Source organism: Enhydra lutris, unplaced genomic scaffold, assembly GCF_002288905.1.
Source record: "Enhydra lutris kenyoni isolate GAN:26980312 unplaced genomic scaffold, ASM228890v2 scaffoldscaffold22, whole genome shotgun sequence".
Taxonomy (NCBI): Eukaryota; Metazoa; Chordata; class Mammalia; order Carnivora; family Mustelidae; genus Enhydra; species Enhydra lutris.
In genome coordinates, this window is record NW_019154106.1 from 7899283 (window position 1) to 7920317 (window position 21035).

At 54.8% G+C, this 21035-nt stretch overlaps 2 protein-coding genes across 3 annotated transcripts; one reads left to right on the forward strand and one right to left on the reverse strand.

Annotated features, from left to right (window-relative positions):
• The first annotated feature begins 38 nt into the window (after nucleotides 1-38).
• On the forward strand, nucleotides 39-2392 carry LOC111149528 (tRNA phosphotransferase 1). 2 transcript variants are annotated; one of them, XM_022506624.1, is made up of 8 exons: nucleotides 39-101; nucleotides 477-560; nucleotides 689-770; nucleotides 1204-1373; nucleotides 1472-1646; nucleotides 1847-1903; nucleotides 1980-2113; nucleotides 2212-2392. In XM_022506624.1, exons 2-8 carry the CDS (start codon nucleotides 486-488, stop codon nucleotides 2290-2292), a joined length of 774 nt encoding a protein of 257 aa, XP_022362332.1. In that variant the 5' UTR covers nucleotides 39-101; nucleotides 477-485; the 3' UTR covers nucleotides 2293-2392. The 2 variants fall into 2 exon arrangements, with proteins under 2 accessions (XP_022362332.1, XP_022362331.1); XM_022506623.1 differs by having other exon boundaries at nucleotides 44-101; nucleotides 1980-2090; nucleotides 2212-2323.
• Nucleotides 2336-19884, reverse strand: LOC111149527 (fermitin family member 3). Its single transcript, XM_022506622.1, has 15 exons — nucleotides 19771-19884; nucleotides 19042-19293; nucleotides 15908-16141; nucleotides 15588-15707; nucleotides 15321-15489; nucleotides 14973-15075; nucleotides 5120-5227; nucleotides 4821-4955; nucleotides 4681-4730; nucleotides 4449-4573; nucleotides 4099-4205; nucleotides 3789-4022; nucleotides 3319-3443; nucleotides 2968-3109; nucleotides 2336-2843 (listed from the first exon to the last, which is right to left on the reverse strand). Exons 2-15 carry the CDS (start codon nucleotides 19199-19201, stop codon nucleotides 2664-2666), a joined length of 1992 nt encoding a protein of 663 aa, XP_022362330.1. The 5' UTR covers nucleotides 19202-19293; nucleotides 19771-19884; the 3' UTR covers nucleotides 2336-2663.
• Between the last annotated feature and the right edge of the window lie 1151 nt (nucleotides 19885-21035).

Below are 21035 nucleotides of genomic sequence, written 5' to 3' on the forward strand. Positions count from 1 at the left end.
CCTTTTCCCGAAGCGGAAGTGCCCTTCCCCTTCCTCCCCCGCTTCTCATTGGAGGGTCGCTGCGCCTGGGCCGGCGGGGTCGCGGCGTTGCCTCGGAGTTGGTGAGGTCGAGCGTCTTGCGTCTGGTTCCCACCTGCTAATTCTGTCTGTCTTCGCCGGCCCTGACGCTTCCGCCCCGTTAGCCTGGACGCCGGGCCGCCTCCTGAGGCCCACTTTAAGGGGCAGCCCGCGACCCTGGAGCGCGGGGTCTCGGCTTACCCGGGATCCGTGGGGGGGCACGGTGTGACCTTGGGCAAATCTTGCTTGCTGGCCTCAGTTTCCCTATCTGCACCAGGAAGTTTGGGGTGGGAAGTGAATTTAATGAGCAGAATATCCCCCTCCCAGGTCTCACATCCTGAGGCTCTGTGACTTGCTGGGCAGGACGGGGGACATGAGAGGGTCCTTAACAGTCCCCATATTATCACTGTTCCTCGCAGGACTTTGCCATGAACTCCCCTGGAGGAAGGAGGCAGGAAACCACAGGACCCAGGGGTAGAAGGGCTCACAGACCCCGGGGACAGGTGCGCCCTCCCCACCCTCACCCCTACTTTCTTGGTGGGAGGGTAAAGGAGGAGGACTTGGTGCTCTGGCTCCCCTGAATATGCTGGTTGGTGAGAGTGGAGCTGGGGCCACCTTTTGGCTCTTACAGGACCAAGACGTGCAGTTGTCCAAGGCTCTGTCCTACGTGCTGCGGCATGGGGCCCTGAAGCTGGGGCTTCCCATGAGGGCTGGTAAGTGAGTCTTGGGGACTGAAGTGAGTGGTTGGAAGTGAGGGAGCAGTGTGAGTTTATCTGTGACTGCCCTACCCCGTGGCCCTGTGGGGACAGCACAGAGGGCCCATCTCCTCCATGTACAGGGAGCACCGAGGCCCAGAGCCCAGGAGCCTGCCTGTGAGGTAACTGGTGTTTACTGAGCATCCATTCTGGTCAGGGTACTGTGCTAAAACAGGGGCACCCTAGCTTTGTGACCCTCCCGAAGGCAGGTCCTATTCCAATGGAAGTTGAGGAAATGGAGGCCCAGAAAGGGGAGACTCTCACAGATAAAACCCCTGTGACCCGCCCCCACCCCAAGCCTAGGCTCTATTCTGGTTTCCTTTGGCTCCCGCTGTTAACTCTGGCCCAGGCCAGGACTAGTTGCGCTCCTGAGCTCCGTGCCTGCCCACAGATGGCTTCGTGCCCCTCGGTACCCTCCTTCAGCTGCCCCAGTTCCATGGCTTCTCGGCTGAAGACGTGCAGCGAGTTGTGGACACCAACGGGAAGCAGCGGTTTGCCCTGCAGCCAGGGGACCCCGGCACGGGCCCTCTCATCCGGGCCAATCAGGGTCACACCCTGCAGGTGGGCACTAAGGGGACCAGTGGGAGAGCCAGGTGGGACCCCTGCCCGTGTGTGGGGAGGGGGCGTCTCACTGCTGTCCATTCTCCCAACCATCCCAGGTACCGGAGTTGGAGCTGATGCCCCTGGAGACCCCACAGGCCCTGCCCCTGAGGCTCGTCCATGGTACTTTCTGGCAGCACTGGCCATCCATCCTGCTCAGGGGCCTATCCTGCCGGGGAAGGACACATATCCACCTGGCTCCGGGACTGCCTGGGGACCCTGGTGTCATCAGTGGTCAGTAGCCCTCCCCAGCTGTCTTTACCGGGTCCCTCTCCAAGAATAATAGCTTCTCTTGTCCAAGGCCACTCCGTGCTCTGCATGCTGTGGTAGCCCTATCCCTGCCCCTGAGCCCAGGACCTCCCCGCACTAAGCCTGCCCAGGTTTGATGACTGGCCCCCAAATGCTCCAGGCCTCAGCTCCAATTGTCTCCACAGGCATGCGGCCAAATTGTGAAGTGGCCGTGTTCATTGATGGGCCCCGGGCCCTGGCAGGTGAGCCTGGACACAGCAGGGACTTCCCCAGGGCTTTCAGATACGGCAGGAGTCCCACCTCTGGCTTTGTCTGCAGATGGAATCCCCTTTTTCCGCTCTGCCAATGGAGTGATCCTCACCCCGGGGAATGCTGATGGCTTCCTGCTTCCCAAGTACTTCAAGGAGGCCCTGCAGCTTCGCCCTACCCGTGAGAACCACCACCATTCTCCTGTTCATGGAGCCTGTGCCCTCTGCCCTCTCCTCCCTCCCAGCTCCCAGCTCAGGCTGACTTCGGTCTCCCTTTCCCTAACATCTTGTTTCTCTCTCAGGAAAGTCCCTTTCCTTGGCTGGTAATGAAGAGACAGAGTGTCAGAGTGGCCCCAAGCACAGCTCCAGAGGAAGCAGGATGACCCAACAATAAAATATTTATTTTTTTTTAAATGTAAAAAGATAAAAAAAAAAAAAAAAGCTCCTGTTTGAAACCATGAATTATCATCACCCTGTAGCTACAGCCAGTCTTCCTCATGTGTTCGGAGAGCCCAGCTGGGTCAGCGGTGCTGGTCCCGGCCACTCGAACAAGGGAAAGGTGGGCATTGTGTCAGCTCATAACCCACCCTTCTTAGCCTGGGGGATGGCAGAGTCTGGCCCGGTTAAGTCCCTGGTCTGCACGAAGCCAGTGACAGCAGGTGAATGTGCCCAGCTCGGGGCATGTCTGGAGAGGGTGTGGGCTTAGGCGTGGCCAGAGCAGATAGCGAGCAAAGTGGGGGCGATAAGACAGACCTCAGAAGGCCTCATGGCCTCCTGTGAGCTGTAGGAAGAGGTCCTCATCCAGCTCTTCCCCGCGGGCCCGTTCCCGTGTGGACAGGAAAATGTAGCCCCCGATGTATTCGTGCACGATGCGGCAGCTGGCTGATATGCAGCTGAAAGCCACATTGATGTGCTCATCAAACTCGATGGCCACCTGCAGAGTGGGCAGACGGGAGGGGCTGGTGGGGGAAGGGGAGGAGAGCAGCCCCCCTGTCCTGCCCTGGCTGGGCCTGACCCTGCCCATGGAGGCGCCCCCCCTCCCCCCACCCCTGGCCCACCTGCCGGATGTCCCAGTTGACATTCCACTGGCGCATGTTGCTGAAGCGCCAGGTCTTGACGACGTCGCCCACGGCTAAGTCAATGCGGATCAGTCTGTTGTTGGCGATGCCCAGGATCTCATCCTTCCTGCTGCCCTTGAACCTAGTCTCCGGGGGTGGGAGAGAGTGTGAGCCAGAGCGGGGAGCTAGGGCTCCCACCCTCCTGGCCTGATCTCTCACTCTGGCATTTGCTGCAGGGGTACAGGATGGCGGGGGCGCCCACACAGCACCCACAGAAGGCAGGAAGGGAGGCTGCGGGGTGCCACAGCAGGCAGCCGGGGAAGGCACGGCGGGCGGGGGCGGGGCCCATACCTGACCACGACGTAGGAGATGCCGAAGTCGGGCAGGGACTGCCAGGCCTGGATGAAACGCAGCTGGGCCTCGGACAGGGAAAGCTGCGCCACGTTCTGGTGGGCTTCCAGGATCCGTGGGGTGAGCTGCGGGACCACACCAGTGAGTTGTCATCAACGTCCCTGAGCCCCCCTGCATGTCCCCACTGGGGAGACTGGATGCTGAGCCCGGAGCAGGGGTGGGGCCACCGAGCACCCTCTCGGGGCTCAGCAGATAGGAGCTGAGCCAGGCCCTGGGGTGGATGTGGGCAGCTGCACCGCGACCCATCCCAGAGGGTGGGGACCGGCGTGTTCAACCTCAAGGACACGGGTAGGGGAAAGAATGAGTGAGCACGGGCCTTTTTAAAGGAAGGCTCTGAGAGGACTCAGGGGCCACAGGTGGCCAGGGAATTGCTGTGGTCATTCCCACCACCCACTTCCTCTGGCTGGCACCTGCTTGGCCTTGAACTTTCGCTGGAAGCGGGGGGCGACAAGGCCGTAGGGGTTGAGGCCCTCGACAGCGGCGTCAGGGCCCTGCGGGTGGCCACCCGAGCCCCCGCCGCCTGTCCGCTGCAGGCTGAGGAAGGCCAGGATGGCCTGCACTTCGCTGGGGTAGCTGCTGTCCGCCATGGTGCGGCCCTTGGACGCCAGTCGGCAGCCGGCCATCCAGTGGGCGTACTGCTTCTCCTGCGGTGTGAGGAACAGGCTGTGGTTTGGCCCCCGGCCCCCTCCCCACACCAGCCTCAGCCCGGCCCGGACGTACATCCTGGCATCGCAGGTAGACCTCACTCATGCCCTCAGGGGAGGGGACGAGGAGTTTGATGCAGAACTTCTGGCCTGAGACGTTGACATCAGGGACCACCTCGCAGCCTAGAGGGAGATGAAGGGGCGGGTAGGAGGCTGGCCGGGGTGGGGGCAGCGGGGAGCCCTGCCTGAAAGGTCCCCGGGTGAACACCAGCCCAGCAGAACACGGGAGAGCGGATGGTGTCTTCTCCTGCCCCCAGGGGGAAACTGAGATGAGAACTTTCAAATCCCCAGCCCACAGGTGGGCCAGGTGGCCCCTGAGCCAGCTCCTGCCCTTGTCCCCGTCCTGGCCAGGCCACCCTCACTCACCCTTGAGGTTGAGCTGCTGGATGGGGTCCCCCGGGGCCTCATCCTGGCTCTTGTAGTAGGACAGGGTGGTCTCCTTGAACACGACCCAGTGCTGGCGGTACCCCTTTAGGGTCAGCTTCCGGGGCCTGAGGGTGAGGCAGGAGGCTGGTGACGGGCTGCCTCCCTCCCTCCTGGGCTCTCTCTCCACCCTGGGCCCCTCCGGCAGGGCTGCTGACTTTGGGCCCAAACTCACCGGAAGATCCGGAGATAGTCCTTGAGTTCGGGGATGGTGGTAAGGTTGTCCTGCAGAGACGAAGAGTCAGAGGGGGATCGTCAGGTCCTCGCCCTTGACCCTGACCCCAAACCCAAACCCTGACCAGAGCCCCTCCTCACCAGCACATCCGTGGATGCCGACCCCTCCAGCTTCACCTCCAGGTTGTTCAGGGCCGCGTCCAAGTCGTCCAGCCCCGGGTCTGTGCCAGTCGGTTCGCCCACCTCCCCGCTCTGGGACAGCTTGTTGATGTGGTACTGGGTGGGGCACGCAGCCAGGGAGGGCTGAGTGGGCGGCCCGGTAGCCCACAGTTCCCCAAGTGGGGCTTCCCAGAGATGGGTCCCCCACCTTGGAAGACCCTCCCTGCCCTGGGCCCAGCTAGCGCCCTACCCCGCCCCAGGTCCCCCAGCCCACCGGACACCTGCAGGGCTGCGAACACCATCATCTCCTCCTCAGTGCAGTCGGTCTCCTCCAGCAGCAGGTCCCACCGAGCCTGCTCGTACAGCTGAGTCAGCCGCACCGGATCTGTCTGCAGCGGGGGTGGGGGAGGCTGGGTTCGGTTGGGATCCAACTGCCCCGATCGCTGTGTACCTGGACCCTGTGAGCCTCAGCTACCAGCCCCGCCTTTGCACAGTGGCACGCTCAGCTCGTGGGCCCACGTGGGCAGCGGACCCCAATGCCAGCCTTAAGGCCTGACCAGGAAAGTGATATCTTTTTCCCTGTAAGACTTCTTGCACAGTTGACCGTGTGTTTACTGTGTGCCTGTGGGGGCAGGAGGGGGATTGAATAAACCAATCAACCTATAAGTAAGATGATTGAAGATTGTGGTAAGAGCAATAAAGGAAATAGCTTCCATGGGGCCATTCACTCATGCTCTCAGGCAAGGACACCACAAGGATGATGGCGATGACAGAGAATGGAATTGGGTACAGGGAACTACTCCACATGAAGAAGCATTCTAGAAAGTCCTCTTTGGGGAGGTGACAGACTACCCTGAGACCTGAGGATGGCAATGGGCCACTTAATGGGAGAGTGATAGGAAGAACATTCCAGAAAGAAGGAACAGAGAGTGCAAAGCTCAAAGGGGGATCCCAGTTACCCACAGAAGGCCACGCCCATGCTCCCCCTGAAACCAACCACCACTGGTTTATGCAAAGGCATAAAAAGAGTAAATCCAAAAGGACAAAGAAAAGAGCGGGAACGACCCGCTGACAACGTTTTGGCAGAGGGAAAGCAGAAACATGAATGGGAACTGAATTACAGTGGGAGAGAGTTGGGATCTCTTGGTCTTTCCCCTCTTTTGTTCTGTAGAAAAGGCATGAATGAGTTTTGAAAATAGGCAGGAAACAAACAGCAAGAAGAACACGGACGTGGACAAAGGCATCCAGTGTGCGTGGTAGCCCTTGGCAGGCTCCGGACAGGGCTCCTCTGGCTGAGGGATGAGGGCGGGCTGAAATGATTCTAGAAGGTGTATAAAAGGAGCAGGTGTCCCCCCCCTCCCCAGTGTCCCCCACTCCTTGTAGCCAAGTGACAGCCAAGCACTGGCAGAAGCCAGAGATTTACTCTCTGGAGATGGTGAGCCAGAGGCACCCCTACATTTGGTACTCTAGACCTGGCTGGGTGAGGGGCTGCTATGCTTAAAACAGATGCACCAGGGTGCCTGGGTGGCTCAGTGGGTTGAAGCCTCCGCCTTTGGCTCAGGTCATGATCCCAGAGTCCTGGGATCGAGCCCTGCATCCAGCTCTCTGCTCAGCGGGGAGCCTGCTTCCCCTCCTCCTCTCTCTCTGCCTGCTTCTCTGCCTACTTGTGATCTCTGTCTGTCAAATAAATAAATAAAATATTTTAAAAAATCTCTCTGTCAAATAAATAAAGAAATAAAATCTTTTAAAAAAGAAAAGTAATACATTAAACAAACAAACAAACAAACAAACAGATGTACCAAGAGAAAGGTTGACATCCTGAAAGGTGGGATATCCCCAGCCCTTCCCTACTTGGCACCCAAGACTTTGACAATGAGCCTTCTATTCCCAGTCGGGAGATCAGAGGGTTCACTGCTGAGAAACTGATGAGCCAAAGAGAAAACTCCCCCAACGAGTGGTGATGACATCCCTACCCCAGCATCCCCAGGGAGCCCCCAAAGTGCTAAGCCCTTTTCATCCACTGGGGGGTGGTTCTATGGGTTCCTACAGCCCTGCCTCTCAATATGAAAGGGCAGGCAGGGATCACCCCAGCGTAAGGACAGCTATGGCAGCAACTACAGAGACAAGACAAGAGCTTGGAGGGAACCACGACAGTAGGGAGAGGAAGAAAATTTCAAGCAGGCAGAATCCTTAGAGAGATGAAATGCTGTACTCAGAGCACAAAAACGTGATGCTGTGTTAAAAAAAAAAAAAGAACATAATTATAAAGGTATAGAATTTTAGGTTGCGTGGCATTGGTAAAGAGAGACAAATTGACGAATGGAACCAGAGAGTCAGAGACCTACACACGTTCACCTGACCTACAACAAAGGTGACCCTGCAGTCACTGGGAAAGGATTCCGTTTTCAGTAAATGATACTGGGTCTATTGGATACCCGTATTTTTTTTTTTTATTGTTTTGTTCCCCTACCTCACACCACATAAAAATATCAGCTCCAGCTGGATTGCAGATCTAAACATGAAAGTTAAAACAACAAAGCTTTAGAGAAAAGTAGGTCTACATATTTGTGACCTTGAAACAAAAAAGATTTGTTTTTAAACAGGACCCAAAAGATATTCATCATAAAAGAAAAAAATATTTAAAAATAGAAGACAGATTGTATTACAATTAAGAACTTCTTTTTATCAAAATAAACCATCAAGAGAATGAAAAGGCAAAATACAGGGTGGGAAACTATAATCACATATTTATCCGACAAAGTACTACCCATATACAGAATATATAAAGAACTCCTATGAAGCAGTATGAGAGGCAAGCGACTCAATATTAAAAATTGGCAAAGAAGTTGAGCAAAAACGTCACCAAAGAGGATCTCCAAATGGCTAGTAGCCCAATGAGAAAGGGCTCAACTTGATTAGTCATCAGGGAACTGTGAAAGCCACATGGAAAGCACGTCAGTGATGTCTGGGGTGAGGTGTGGGAGGAGGAATGATTGCAAATGGGCAGTAGAGAACCTTCTGGGGGTGACGAAATGTTATAAAACTTGATTGCGGTGATGGCTGCCCAGTGTATAAATTTACCGAATGTAATCAAACTGAATGCTTATGATGAGTGATTTTTATGGTAGGCAAGTTATATCTAAGTAAAGCTGTTAAAAAAAAACAAAACCATATAAACAAAAAACCATATGAGATACCATTACACACCTACCAGGATGGCTACGATGGAAACGCCAGTGCCACACTAGTGAAATCGTGGAACAAGCAAAATTTTTGGATCCTGCTGATGGGGGCTGTAACCTGGTGCAACCACTTCGGAAAGCTGCTTAACAGCTGTCTGCTACAGTTAAACCAAAGCTGCCCCTTAATCTAGCAATTCCACCTCTGGGCACATATGCTACAGAAATGTGTACATATGTTCACCAAAGACATTACTGGAATGTTCATAGCATCTTTATTCATAACAGTCCCAATCTGGAAACTGTGCAATGCCCATCCAGGAGAATGGAAAATTAATTATGGTATACTGACATAAGGGAATGTCACACACCAATGAGAAGGAATAAGCTACAACAGTATGCACTGTGCATGAATCATACACGCATAATGCCGAGTGAAAAAGGCCAGACGCAAAAGAGTACAGACTGTATGATTTCACATATGTAGATTTCAAACACAGGCTAAAGGATCTATGGTGTTAGAATTAACATTAGTGCTTCCTCCCAGGGAGATACTGACCAGAAGCGGTAGGAAAGGGGCTTCTGGGGGCTGGTGAAACCCTGCTGCTTGAAATATTGGATATATTTGTACATTTTTCTAAATGTATGTTATACTAACAAACAAAAAACCTTACAAAGGAATACTCCGAAAACAAGAGCTCTTAGAACTTGAAAAAATACAGTTGCAGAAATTAAAAATTCAATCGATCATTTGAAAGAAAAGTCAGGGCACCTGGGTGGCTCAGTCGTTAAATGTCTGCCTTTGGCTCAGGTCATGATCCCGGAGTTCCAGGATTGAGTCCCGCATCGGGCTCCCAGCTCCACAGGAAGTCTGTGCTTCTCCCTCTGACCGTCTCCCCTCTCACTATCTCTCTTTCAAATAAATAAATGGAATTAAAATTTAAAAAAAAGACATGAGAAAGACAAGATAAATGTCCTATGTTTTTTTCTTTGAAGAAGCAATCTATGGGGTTTAATATCTACAGAGTTCCAGAAGAAAGGAACAGAAAAGTAGTGGGAGGAAATGATTAAAGAGATTGTTTAAGGCGTTTCTCCAGAACTGAGAGACTCAAGATCTTCATCTGAAGGGCTCAGCAAGTGTGCATGCCAATCAAGGAAGACAGATCCATACTAGGACATATTATAGAGAGATTTTAATGCATCATGAGATAAGAAGAACACTAAAAGCTTCTGGTATCTCCCCTCCTTCTCTAAGAAAAAATAAAAGGTCTCGCATGGAAGGATTGAAAACAAAATGGCATTAGACTCCTCAGTAGAACCACTGGGACCCAGAGCACCATGGGAAGGTGGCTTCAGATTCAGCAGGGAAATATCTCCAACCTAGAATTCTATACCTAGCCAAACTATCATGTGAGTGAGGGTAGAACAGGGGCCTTTTCAGACATGCAGGATTTCAAATCATTTACCATTTTACAGGAAGCTATTAAAATAAATGTTTCATCCAAATGAAGGCGTTAGTCAACAGAGGAACACATGAGAGTCAGGAACCAAGGAGTCCAATAGAGGGATGCTCAGGAAATAGGGAAGAGCAGTCCAAGGACAACAGTTGTGCTGTGGGTCTAGAGTGCCAGCTTCGATGGTTCCATGACAAAGATAACACTGACTAATATCCTAAGGCCATCCACCACGGCACCTGGGTGGCTCAGTTTGTTAAGCCTCTGCCTTCGGCTTGGGTCATGATCTCAGAGTCCTGGCATCGAGCCCTGCATCAGGCACTCTGCTCGGTGGGGAGTCTGCTTCCTCCTCTCTCTCTGCCTGCCTCTCTGCCTACTTGTGATCTCCCTCTCTCTGTCAAATAAATAAATAAAATCTTAAAAAAAATAATAAAGCAACCCACCCGTTTGAAAAGAGTATTGTGGTTGGGCTACAATGTTGGAGGGGCTTGGCTATGGAACTTCCCACTTCATTACTGTGAAGACCCCAGAGGAGAAGCCATAGCCACATGGAGAGTATCTTACAAGAGAGACCCCCCAAAGAGAGCAAAAACGACCCAGTGGATTGTAGATATTGAACAAGAGACCATACAGAACAGTGATCCCTGACAGAAGGGAAACAAACATGGTGTATCCTGATTGGCCCAGCTCATTGCCCAGAGAGAGCTGTACAAAGAGGGGGACCCCAAATACAGCCCAGCATATTCCCCAAGTTGAAGAAATGTTGTTGAGCATTTGGTGAGTCCAAGGCAGCTAGAGTTCACAGGAGAGAGTCCTGTGGAGGAGAGAGCTGCACAGAAAGAAAGCTCTGGAATCAGCAGGGGGCTCCTCTTGAGTCTTTAAGCACTGATCAGTGTATGTGTGTAAGGAAACTACCCAAGGCTGATGAAAAACAAAAACAAAACCAAAACAGACTTGAAAGGAGCAGATGGAACATTCACCAGAGCTCACCTAAGGGTGGCAATGGTTCACACTCCCAAAAGCCAGATTAGAGAAGCCTTGCGATGCATGGTGCGTTAGATAGAATTCTCTGAAGGCAATGCCTCAGTAATGGGCTACATTAGCCCTAGATTAGAGGATGTTTTTGTCCCGCCTCATTAACATTCAAGGCAAACCTTGGAAGGATCAAACGGTCTCCAAGTGGTTTAACTTCATCCCTAAACAAGGTTTAAAAATACTTAAAGGACTACCAAAAAACCCCCAAAAATCTAGCACCCAAGAACATAAAATTTGTAGTGTCTGTCTGGCATTAAATAAAAAATGATCAGGCACAAAAAGAAGAAAGAAAAAGAAAAAAACAACAAAGGGCGCCTCGGTGGCTCAGTCAGTTAAGCGTCTGCCTTCAGTTCAGGGCATGATCCCAGGGTCCTGGGATCGAGCCCTGCATCGGGCTCCCTGCTCAGTAGAAAGCCTGCTTCTCCTTCTGCCCCTTACCCTGCTCATGGTCTCTCATAAATAAATAAATAAATAAATAAATAAATAAATAAATAAATAAAATCTTACTCCCCCAAAAGAAAAATAAACAACAACAAAAAACCCCACAATAAAATAAAACAACCCCCCCAATAAAGGAAAAATATAGCCAGGCATGAAAATAAGCAGAAAAATAGAACTCATAACAAGGAGAGAGTTTATAGAAACAGATCTAGAAACGACACAAGTGATAGAATTAGTAGATAAAAACATGCAGAGTTAACAGCCACGGTCGCCAAACTGTGGAAAGAACCAAGATGCCCTTCAACGGATGAATGGATAAGGAAGATGTGGTCCATATACACTATGGAGTATTATGCCTCCATCAGAAAGGATGAATACCCAACTTTTGTAGCAACATGGATGGGACTGGAAGAGATTATGCTGAGTGAAATAAGTCAAGCAGAGAGAGTCAATTATCTTATGGTTTCACTTATTTGTGGAGCATAACAAATAGCATGGAGGACATGGGGAGTTAGGGGAAGGGAGCTGGGGGAAATTGGAAGGGGAGGTGAACCATGAGAGACTATGGACTCTGAAAAACAATCTGAGGGGTTTGAAGTGGCGGGGGGTGGGAGGTTGGGGGAACCAGGTGGTGGGTATTAGAGAGGGCACGGACTGCATGGAGCACTGGGTGTGGTTCAAAAACAAGGAATACTGTTATGCTGAAAAGAAATAATAAAAAAAATGCAGTTATTATAAAAGCATCATGAGTGTTCAAGGAGGTAGAGAGACAGGAGCATTTTAGGGAGAGTCACGGAAACTACTAAAAAGGTCATAGTTTGGGGCGCCTGGGTGGCTCAGTGGGTTAAAGCCTCTGCCTTCAGCTCAGGTCATGATCTCAGGGTCCTGGGATCGAGCCCCGCATCAGGCTCTCTGCTCGGTAGGGAGCCTGCTTCCTCCTCTCTCTCTGCCTGCCTCTCTGCCTACTTGTGATCTCTGTCTGTCAAATAAATAAATAAAAAATCTTAAAAAAAAAAAGTCACAGTTAAATTTATACGCATGAAATCCATGGCAGATTTGACATGGCAGAAGAAAGATTAGTAAACCTGAAGATAGGGCAAGAGACCTACTCAAAATGCAACATAGAAAAACAAGACTGGAGAAATCACCTAAAAAGAAACAGTGGACAGAGCATCAGTGGGCCGTGGGATGAAGTGAAGCAGTCTAGTAGATCATATAACCGGAATCCCATCAAGGGAGGGAGCGGGAAAAAAAAATCCTGAAAAAACAATGACCCCAAATTTTCCAAATTTGATACAAACTATCAACTCACAGATTCAAGAAGCTCACTGAACCCCAAGCACAAAAAAAACCTGAAGGGAACCAAGGCGTATGATAATCACACTGTTTAAAACCAGTGATAGGGGCGCCTGGGTGGCTCAGTCAGTTCAGCAGTGAAGCATCTGACCTCAGCTCAGGTCATGATCCCAGGGGTCCTGGGATCGAGCCCCTTGTCAGGCTTCCTGCTCAGTGGGGAGCCTGCTTCTCCCTCTCCCTTTGCCACTCTCTCCTGACCTGGGTACTCTCACTTGCATGCCTTCTCTCTCAAATAGATAAATAAAATCTTAAAAATAAGTAAATAAATAAACAAATAAATAAAGTACCGTAAGAAACAAAACCGTCACCCGAGAATTCTACACCGAGTTAAAATCTCTCTCAAAATCAGGGGCGCCTGGGTGGCTCAGTCATTAAGCGTCTGCCCTTGGCTCAGGTCCAGATCCTAGGGTCCTGGGATTGAGCCCATCCTGGGATTGGGCTCACTGCTCGGCAGGAAGTCTGCTTCTCCCTCCCCCACTCCCCCTGCTTGCCTTCCCTCTCTACCGTGTCTCTCTCTGTCAAACAAATAAAATCTTTAAAAATAAAAGTCTTAAAATCAAAGGCAAAATAATGACTTATTCAGACATACAAAAGCTGAATGAATCATCACCAGTAGAACAGCCCCACAAGAAATGTTAAAGTCCTTCAGGCAGACAGAAAAACAGAGCAGCTGGAAATGGGGATCCACACAGGGGAATAAAGAGTACAGGAAACTGCGAGGGTGAGGGTCGCGTGCTCTGCCAACTGAGGCCACCCCGCGCCTTCTGGGTATTATTTCTTAAAATTGCCTGGGAATCTCCAGTTATCGCAAAAGTTCCACCAAAAATTTAAAAAAAGAGCGATTGAAGGGTTAAAGCATAAGTAGTAGCGATAATGATTCGACAATTCTATTCCTCGGTCTACACCAAGAGAAATGAAAAGATAGGACCACCCCAAAACTTGTATCTGAATGAACAGTCATAGCAGCCTTATTCATGAGAGCCAACCTGTGGGTGGGTGGGTGGGGGGAGGGGCGAGCCAAATGTCTATTAATCGCTGAATGGATCAATAAAATGTGGTCTGTCCCTACAATGAAATTCCACTTTGCAGTAAAAAGGGATGAAATGGAACCATGCTAAAACATGAAAACAGAAACCAGCCACAAAAAGCGACATACTGTCTGATCCCTTTTGTAGGAAATGTCCAGGATGGGCAAATCTATGGAGACAGAAAGGAGATTAGGAGTTGTCCGGGGCTCAGTGGGTGAGGGATAAATGGAGAGTCACTGATGATGGGTGTGATTTTCTTTTCGGGGTGATGAAAATATTTCAAAATGGATTGTGCTGATGGTTGCCCAAGTCTGTGAATGTCTTAAAAACCATCAGGTTGTCCATTTAAACGGGCAGAAGATATGGTATATGAATTATTTCTCAATATAGCCGTTGTAAGAATAATGGCAGCAGCGGGAATGACTGTGTCTTGAGGGCTTTGACAGCGGCAGAACTGGAGTGTGTGATAACCAGCATGTACAGGCCGGGAAGGGAAATGCAAATGTAAGTTTCTCCTGAAGAAGCCTTGAGTATTTCCGGATGGTAATAGAGTCTGTGTACTAAATCCCTTCTAGCAACCACCACAACCATTTTTTTAAGTATAGCTAATAAACTAAAATAAAAGAGATAAAATGGAATCAGGAAGACCACTCAAACCAAAGTAAGGCAGGAGAGCTGGGGAAGGGAATAACAAAGTCCCCAGGAGAGGAAGCAGCCAACCGTGAAAGGGAAGGAGCCGGACGGACAGATCAGGCAGGGGCCTGGGGGCTCTGCAGCTGGGGGCCACCGGCAGCCACAGGAATGACTTGACCTCGCGTCTGTTCATTCCAGACGTGGTGTGGAGCTTGGGGAGGCCAAGAGAGAAGAAAGGTGTATTAGGAGGCCTGCTCTAGGCAACATGACATGGGCTGGCCGCCGGGCAGATGGACAGATGAAAAGACAGAGAAGAGCTGGTGGTTTGGGATGTTAATTCACGGGAGGAGGCACAGGACACAAAGACGGATGAAGTAGGAGGGAAAGGAGAGGCTCCAGAATGGCGTAAGCAACGAATCCATGAAAGCTTTGCAAAGAACCGGTGAAAGGTGGAGGATGTGTGGGGCAGGCTGGGAAACATGACTTCCGGTTCAGGCAGAAGTCTGACATGCCTGTTAGGCCCGTGAACGGAGCGGGGCCACCTGGACACTCAAGTCTAGTGCTCCAGTGAGGGTCTCGGGAGGTCTGCCCTGAGATCACACGCGTCGGAGCTATAACGGGCAAAGGGGTAAGGATGGCTGCAGAGGGCGTTCTGGGTTTGCCAGGCTGTGGAAACAGGAGGAAGAGTGGGGGGAGTCTGGACAGGGCATCTGGAACCCCCCCAAGTTCATGGGGGTCACAAGTGGCCTAGTAAGAAGCAGAAGGGAAGGGAGCGGGGGACAGAGAGCACGCAGGGCCAAACCTGCAGATCGCAGCATCACCCTTTCCGGGAAGCCTTCTCTGAGTCCAGGTGCCAGGCACCTCCCACCTGCACAGGCTTCCTAGGGACGCCCACCACTGTCTACACTGCCCAGACGGGGGTGTGGATGAGGCAATGGATGGATGGACAGACGCCCTGCTAGTCCCTCACGTTCCCAGAGCCCAGTCCCCGGCCCCGGCCCAGCCCACCTTGGGATCCAGGTCGAAGAAGCTGTAGTACTTAAAGCGCAGCCAGAGCATGTCCCCGGCAGTGATCCCCTGCTGCATGAGGCACCGCGACGAGTCCAGCCACCTGGGCCACAGTGCAGGCAGAAGTCAGGGCCACGGCAGAGGCAGTGCTGGGTGGGGCGGGGGGCGTGGGGGGGCAAGGGGGGTGTGGGGGGGCCGTGGTGGAGGGAAAGCACACTCATAAGATAGGCCTGGAAACTGGAGGTAGGGATCTGGGGTAAGGATCCAGGGGAGGGCAGGGGTCCTGGCAGTGGGAGCCCAGATCCACGGGGACCGAGCCCTGGGCCACAGAGCCGGCCGGCAGCACACCTGCTGTGGAGCTGGGTCTTGTCCAACAGGGAGCTGGGCCGAGGCAGGCGCTGGAGCAAGGCGGGGTCCGGCGGTGGCTGTGGCCGACTCAGCATGTGGTAGCAGGCCTCGGTCTGGGCACTGTCGGAGAAGTGGGCTGGCATCCCCCGGAACAAGGCAGGTGCCACGCCTGGAGTGCAGGACAGAGTTAGGCCCCACCCCCAGGCCCGGCCTCAGGATGCCAGCGCCCAGCCCCCACCCCACCCCACCTGCCCAGCCTGTGCTCACCCCCAGCCAGGACGACCTTGGTCAAGTCATACAACTCCTCTTCCGGCTCCTTGTCCTTCTTCTTCTTCTCCTTCTTCTCAGGAGCCCGGAGCAGAGACAGCTCCTCGGGGTGCCGGATACCTGGTGGGGAGCTGGCCCCTCAGCAGGGGCTGGGGTCCTGCCCTGGAACCTCCCTGCCCCACTCCCAGGACTCTGGGGCCGTGACAGGGGACAGGACTGCGAGGACCACGTGACCACGGCCCAACTGGGAGGGCAGGGACACCTGCCCTCTGGCAGGACCCTCATTGGGGCGGAAGAGCAGAGACCAGCAGGGGACTCACTGAGCAGGCGGCAGATGGCAGCCACGGCCTGGAAGAGGGGCTGGGAGAAGCTGGCTCGCAGGCGCAGAGCCCGGCGGTTCGGCAGCCGCAGGATGATGGGCCGGTGCTGGGGCCCGAAGAAGAGGCGGGCGTCGGCCAGGATGCCATACTTGTCCAGTGTCCAGTGCGTCTGCAGGAGCCACTGCCTTTTCTGCTCCCACCAAATAGCATGGTCTGACCAGTCCTGCTTGCGCTCTGTGGGGCCGCGGGGAAGCAGGGGCCCATCAGCCATGGAGGGCCCGGCCCCGCAGGGGGCTGAGCACCGGCCCAGGCCAACACGGGCCCAGGCTGGGTTGGCTGGGGGTCTGGGACTGAGGTCACGGCAGGATGGCTCTTTGCCAGCTCACCCTGCTGGTTCTGTGGGGCTGAGTTGTGACATCACTTTCCAAAGGAGCCCCCCGCCCCCAGGTTCCAGGTGTCCCGATCTTTCTGCCTCCACCTCATGCACCCCGGCCCATCAAGCTGCCTGGAACAGCAGCGGGTGTGACTCCTGGCTGGCTGGCCTCTCGCTGGTGCTCCAGGAGCCTGGGAGGCCGAGGCTCTGTTGGGGCCCTGGCACTGTGCCCGGCCCAGCAGGCCTTCCACGAACATTCCTGGGTTACACGTTCTGTGCCCTTGGCCGAGGCCTCTCGCTCTCTGGGCCTCGGGTTTGTGGTTCGTGAGATGTGAGGAGTCACCCTCCCAAGCCTGTGGGCCCGGAAGCGCACCTGCCCCAGTATGGGCGACGCGCTCTTCAGGCCTGTGAATGCCCACGAGGGAGGATCCAGTCTGAACCTCGAACTTTCCCTGTCCTGCAGCTAGTGACAGATGACAGGGCTCCGTCCAGGTGGGCTGGTGTGTGGCGATCACAGAGACAAAGGGTGGACGGATATAGCCCTCTGGGGTGTGCAAAGCCCTTCCTGGCCAGTGCTCTGTCCCTGTCTCCACCCGCACTCCTGCTCCCCTCCCTCCTCCTCCCTCCCTCATGTCACCAGAGCTGCCAATGGCAAGACATTCTCTGGCTCAATCTGTCCAACCTCGCAGAGTCCTTGGAGCCGCTGTCCTCACTCCGTTCTGGCCTGTGGCGCCTTCCCCATCTCCTCTCGACCTTTGGCTCTTGTCTTGTCCTCCTCGGCCCCTTTCCCTGGCCGCCCCTGTCCTTCTCTGGTTGGGAATTCCTTCCTCCCCAACCCAGGCCTCTTCCCAGGGCTCCTTCCTCTATGGCCTCATCTTCCTGCTTCCATCCCCACACACCATAGCTCAGGACCAGGCCCTTGCCCCGGGCCCTGGACCAGAAACCTACAGGACAGGGGCGAAAGGACACACCGACTGGCTTCAGTTGTTCCAAAAAAATGTTTACAGGCCACGTGCCTGCCTGTGGGACAGAAATGCAGTAACTCCTACTTCCAGCCCCTGAGAAGCACGTGAAACTCGCTGTTTCTGACACTGGACCAAGGCTCTTCTCCCTCCTTGCTGGCTCCTCCGCAGGGCACCTGGGGGCTAGGGCGACCCGACTTCCCCGCCAGGCCCGAGCATTCTCCCTTCCACTTTTAGTCCCCACATTTCATTGATGCCCATCTCACTTCCAAAAGCCACTCTCCAGTCTGTCCTCACCACCCAGCATAGGAGGATTGTCTCCCTGCCTCCAGCTCACCCCTAAGCCGAGGGGCCTGTCTAGAGGTAAGTGGCTGAAAACCCTTCGGGGTCGCTTCTGCCTCCAGGAGTCTAAACTCCTAAAGGCAGCCACCCCAACCTCTTTTCTGGTCATGCCCAAGTTCAGAACACCCCCGCGCTCCAACATCACACCTTGCCCCTACCCCCCTGCACGGCAGCTCCTCTCGGGACTCTGCTAGGGAGTCTCCCCGTCCTAGCTGCGTGCACCCCCTCTGGCTCCAGGCCCTGTGCTCTCACCTCTGGTGCCAAGGCCTCCATTCAGCCCCGTGCTGGGAGCTGGATGGTTGGTCTCACCCGCCTGGCCTTACTCCAGGAAGGCAGGGGCTGGCGTGGCGTGGGGTCTGGCCTGACAGAGCCTCAGTGGACATCTGATACACTCAGGAATGAGCGGGATTGGGAAGGGCGGGGACAATGTCCCCACTGCAGGGGACAGAAGCTGAAGGGACTTACTGCCGGGGGGGTACCCAGCAGCAGGTGTGGGGATCAGCTCTGCCCACCTGCCCGCCTGACTCCTTATTTAGGCCTTGTGCATGGTCTCCCCTTGGGGCCCTATCTCTTTAGCCCCTCTGCCCTGGCTCAGCCCACGCCTGTCTACAGCTTGGCCTGATGCCCCAGCTCCTGAGGGACCCTCTGTTTCCCACTTCTGCTTTCACAGCCTCCTTGGGCCCGGCCTGTTGGAAGCTCCTTCACTACCTCGGCCTCATGGCTGGGTTGTCCCGGGCCCTGCCCGTCCACAAGCCAGCCCACCTGGCTCGCAGGCCGTACGTGGCGGGTTGGCCAGCGGTGAGGAGGCCTGTCTGCCCCTGCCTCCCGCAGGTGGCCCAGGACCCAGGAGCCAGGGGCTAAAATGATTGTGGGCTTGCCTTCTGGCTCTGCCTACCCGGGTGGGCCTGCTGCCCTCCCAGGAAGGGGCAGCCCTGACCTCTGGGCAGGGAAAGGGGATGAGAAGCCCCCGTGTCACTAGCCCTGCTCTTCTCCACGCCTGATACCACAGGCTGCCCTACTGTAACTTCCTGTGGGGGCAGGGCCTTCCCACCCAGGCTAGGCCCGTCACCAGCCTGCGGAGGGCTTCCGCTCTGGGGAGAGGGTATGGGAGCCAGTCCCGCGTCCCCTGGTCTCCCCCGAGACCTCAAATGTAGCCTCTGCCTTAGCCCGAGGCCAGGCCCCTCCTGCCCCAGACATGGGTGAACAGCCCGTGGCTGGGTCTGCTCCCTGGGGACTTAGCAGAACCAGCAGGAGCAGGAGGAAGGGAGGGAAGATTGCGGGAGGGAGGGGAAGTTGGGGAAATGTCTTTTTTGGAACCAAATGATTAAGCGGGTGCCTGAGTCACTGTGGCGGGGTTATCGAGCACAGCACAGTCGGGTGGCCCGGAAGTGCCCTCGGACCCAGTCACAGCGGCCCCGTGGCGCTGAGGTCAGCAGCAGGGGCCATGGGACACTCACTGATCTCCTCCACTATCTTTAGGAGCACCCCGCCGATGTGCGACTCTCCCGTGACCCGGAGGGTGACAGACTCGGCCTCGGGGTCCTCCTCTCCCACAAACACCTGCAGCTCCCAGGACGAGTCGATGTAGTCCCCGGTGGCCGTCTTCATCCCCGCCATGGCTGCGGCAGCTCTGCAGAGGGTGGGGAAGGAGGCAGGGTGCTGGGGCCTCAGAGGCTGCCCACGTTTGAGTAGAAGTGGCGTTTGGTGACCTGGACAGGCAGGAAAGCAGAGAGCACACCCATGGGCCAGGATGTCACGGCAGCCTCGAGACACAGGCCTCAGAGCCTCTCGCCGTTACCGGTGGTTTAGCCGCACAGTGCTTCCAGCCCACTCCCATCTTACAGACAGGAAGACTGAGGCCCGGAACGAGTAAGAAGAGGCTCGCTCAAGATCACCAGGCTTGATGCCAGAACCTGGCACAACCTCCATCTGCTTCCCCAGCCCACGTCACCCCCGAGTCTATACTGGCAGCTGCTGAGGCCTGGAAATGGTGGGGGACCCAAGTCAGAAAATAACTCCCACTCCTGGCCCAAAGCTCGGGTCCTGACATCCCAAGCCAACCAAGGCCTCTCTAGGGCGCCGAGAAGTCCGGGCTGCCGCATGGGCAGAGGCGTGCTGAGCAGCGCGGCTCTGCAGGAGGGTTTGGAAACGGGGTCCTTGCGCCTTCAGCCGCCGCCCCAGCTTACCTTGCCTGTAAGGGTTTGGGGGCTGCAGGTGCGGGGGTGGCTTGGAGTGTCAGCCACTCCCGGCCTCAGTCTGAACACCTGCGGCTCAGTGAAGGACTCCTTCCCCCTTTGCTTTCTTTTCGAGCTTCCCGGAGCGAGGGCAGTCCTTATCGTGAGGGCGGGCTCAGCCCCTCCCCAGGGCGGGCTGGCCTGGTGCAGGAAGCCAGTCAACAGCACGCCCCAAGGGCTCCGGTGCCCCAAGGGCTCCTGTTCACGGGCCCCACCTTTGTTCCTGGGGAGTACAGGAAGCAAGGGAAGAGCAGGCCAGGGGCCCACCACCGCACCAAGTGTCCCCTCTTCTGGAGGGAAGCAGCTCGGTTCAAACCAGGAAAGTCACCAACTCCTGTTCTCTACACCCATTGTCCCCTGTCGGAAGTCATCTCCCACATCCAGCCTGTCACAAAGTGGGAGGTGGGGGGCTGTGGGTCACAGCACATCACTGTGCTGTCATGAGGGAAAGCCACACAAGGGAAGCCTGGGGTCCAGGTAATTTAGGAAGCTGGAAGTTCAAGCGAGCTCCAGTCGGGTAGGTCCCTTATCACCAAGAAGTAGATCCTTAAAAAAGACCCCGAGGGGAACAACTTCCTTAAGTCTTTCCTGTCCCCAGTGCTGGCCTCAATTTCCAAACATGTAGACCTTTGAGCTGCCCAGGGCAACAGCTGAACAGGAATGGGGCGCTGGTCATCCACAACCTCTTGCCCTACCCCTCCAGGGTTCAAGGCTTCCAACCTGTCACCTCCCCTCGGCCCCTCCACGTGACATTCCGGCTCCCCCCGAGTACCCCAAGGGTCACTCCCGTCAAGTCCCTACTCAAATGTGACTCTGGAGGGTCCCACCACCGGCACGGGGAGGTCAGCTTTGGTAGAGCAGAGAGGCCTGGTGCTCGCTGCTGGCCCCCGGCAGGAACGGGAGCCCTTCCAGAGAGAATCCGTTTGGGGCCCGAGGGAACAGAGCCAGAAGAGCGTCAGGAGCACCAGGAACAGCAGAACGCCCACGGAGAGGAGGCTTTCTACACTTGCCACCCAGAGGGAGGAAGGGGCCTGCTGGAGATTCCCAGGGGAAGGCCAGCGTATGCAAAGTCAAGGCGGCAGGAAGTGCCCCGGCTGCTGGCCTCAGCAGCTGCCCAGCTCAGAAAGCTGTGCTGTTGGAGCAAATAAGGAAGTCTTACTCCCACCCCAGTCCAGGGCTGTAGAAATCACTCGCTGTAACCACGCTCAAGTGTAATC

Excerpts from the sequence above, each read along its gene's own strand:
- LOC111149528 (XM_022506624.1), top strand. The coding sequence starts at position 486 with ATGAACTCCCCTGGAGGAAGGAGGCAGGAAACCACAGGACCCAGGGGT. Across the intron at positions 771-1,203 it reads GGGGCTTCCCATGAGGGCTG|ATGGCTTCGTGCCCCTCGGT; the intron begins GTAAGTGAGTCT and ends GCCTGCCCACAG. Across the intron at positions 1,904-1,979 it reads TGGGCCCCGGGCCCTGGCAG|ATGGAATCCCCTTTTTCCGC; the intron begins GTGAGCCTGGAC and ends CTTTGTCTGCAG.
- LOC111149527 (XM_022506622.1), bottom strand. The coding sequence starts at position 19,201 with ATGGCGGGGATGAAGACGGCCACCGGGGACTACATCGACTCGTCCTGG. Across the intron at positions 15,708-15,907 it reads TGCCATCTGCCGCCTGCTCA|GTATCCGGCACCCCGAGGAG; the intron begins GTGAGTCCCCTG and ends GCTCCCCACCAG. Across the intron at positions 4,023-4,098 it reads TCTACCTGCGATGCCAGGAT|GAGAAGCAGTACGCCCACTG; the intron begins GTACGTCCGGGC and ends CTCACACCGCAG.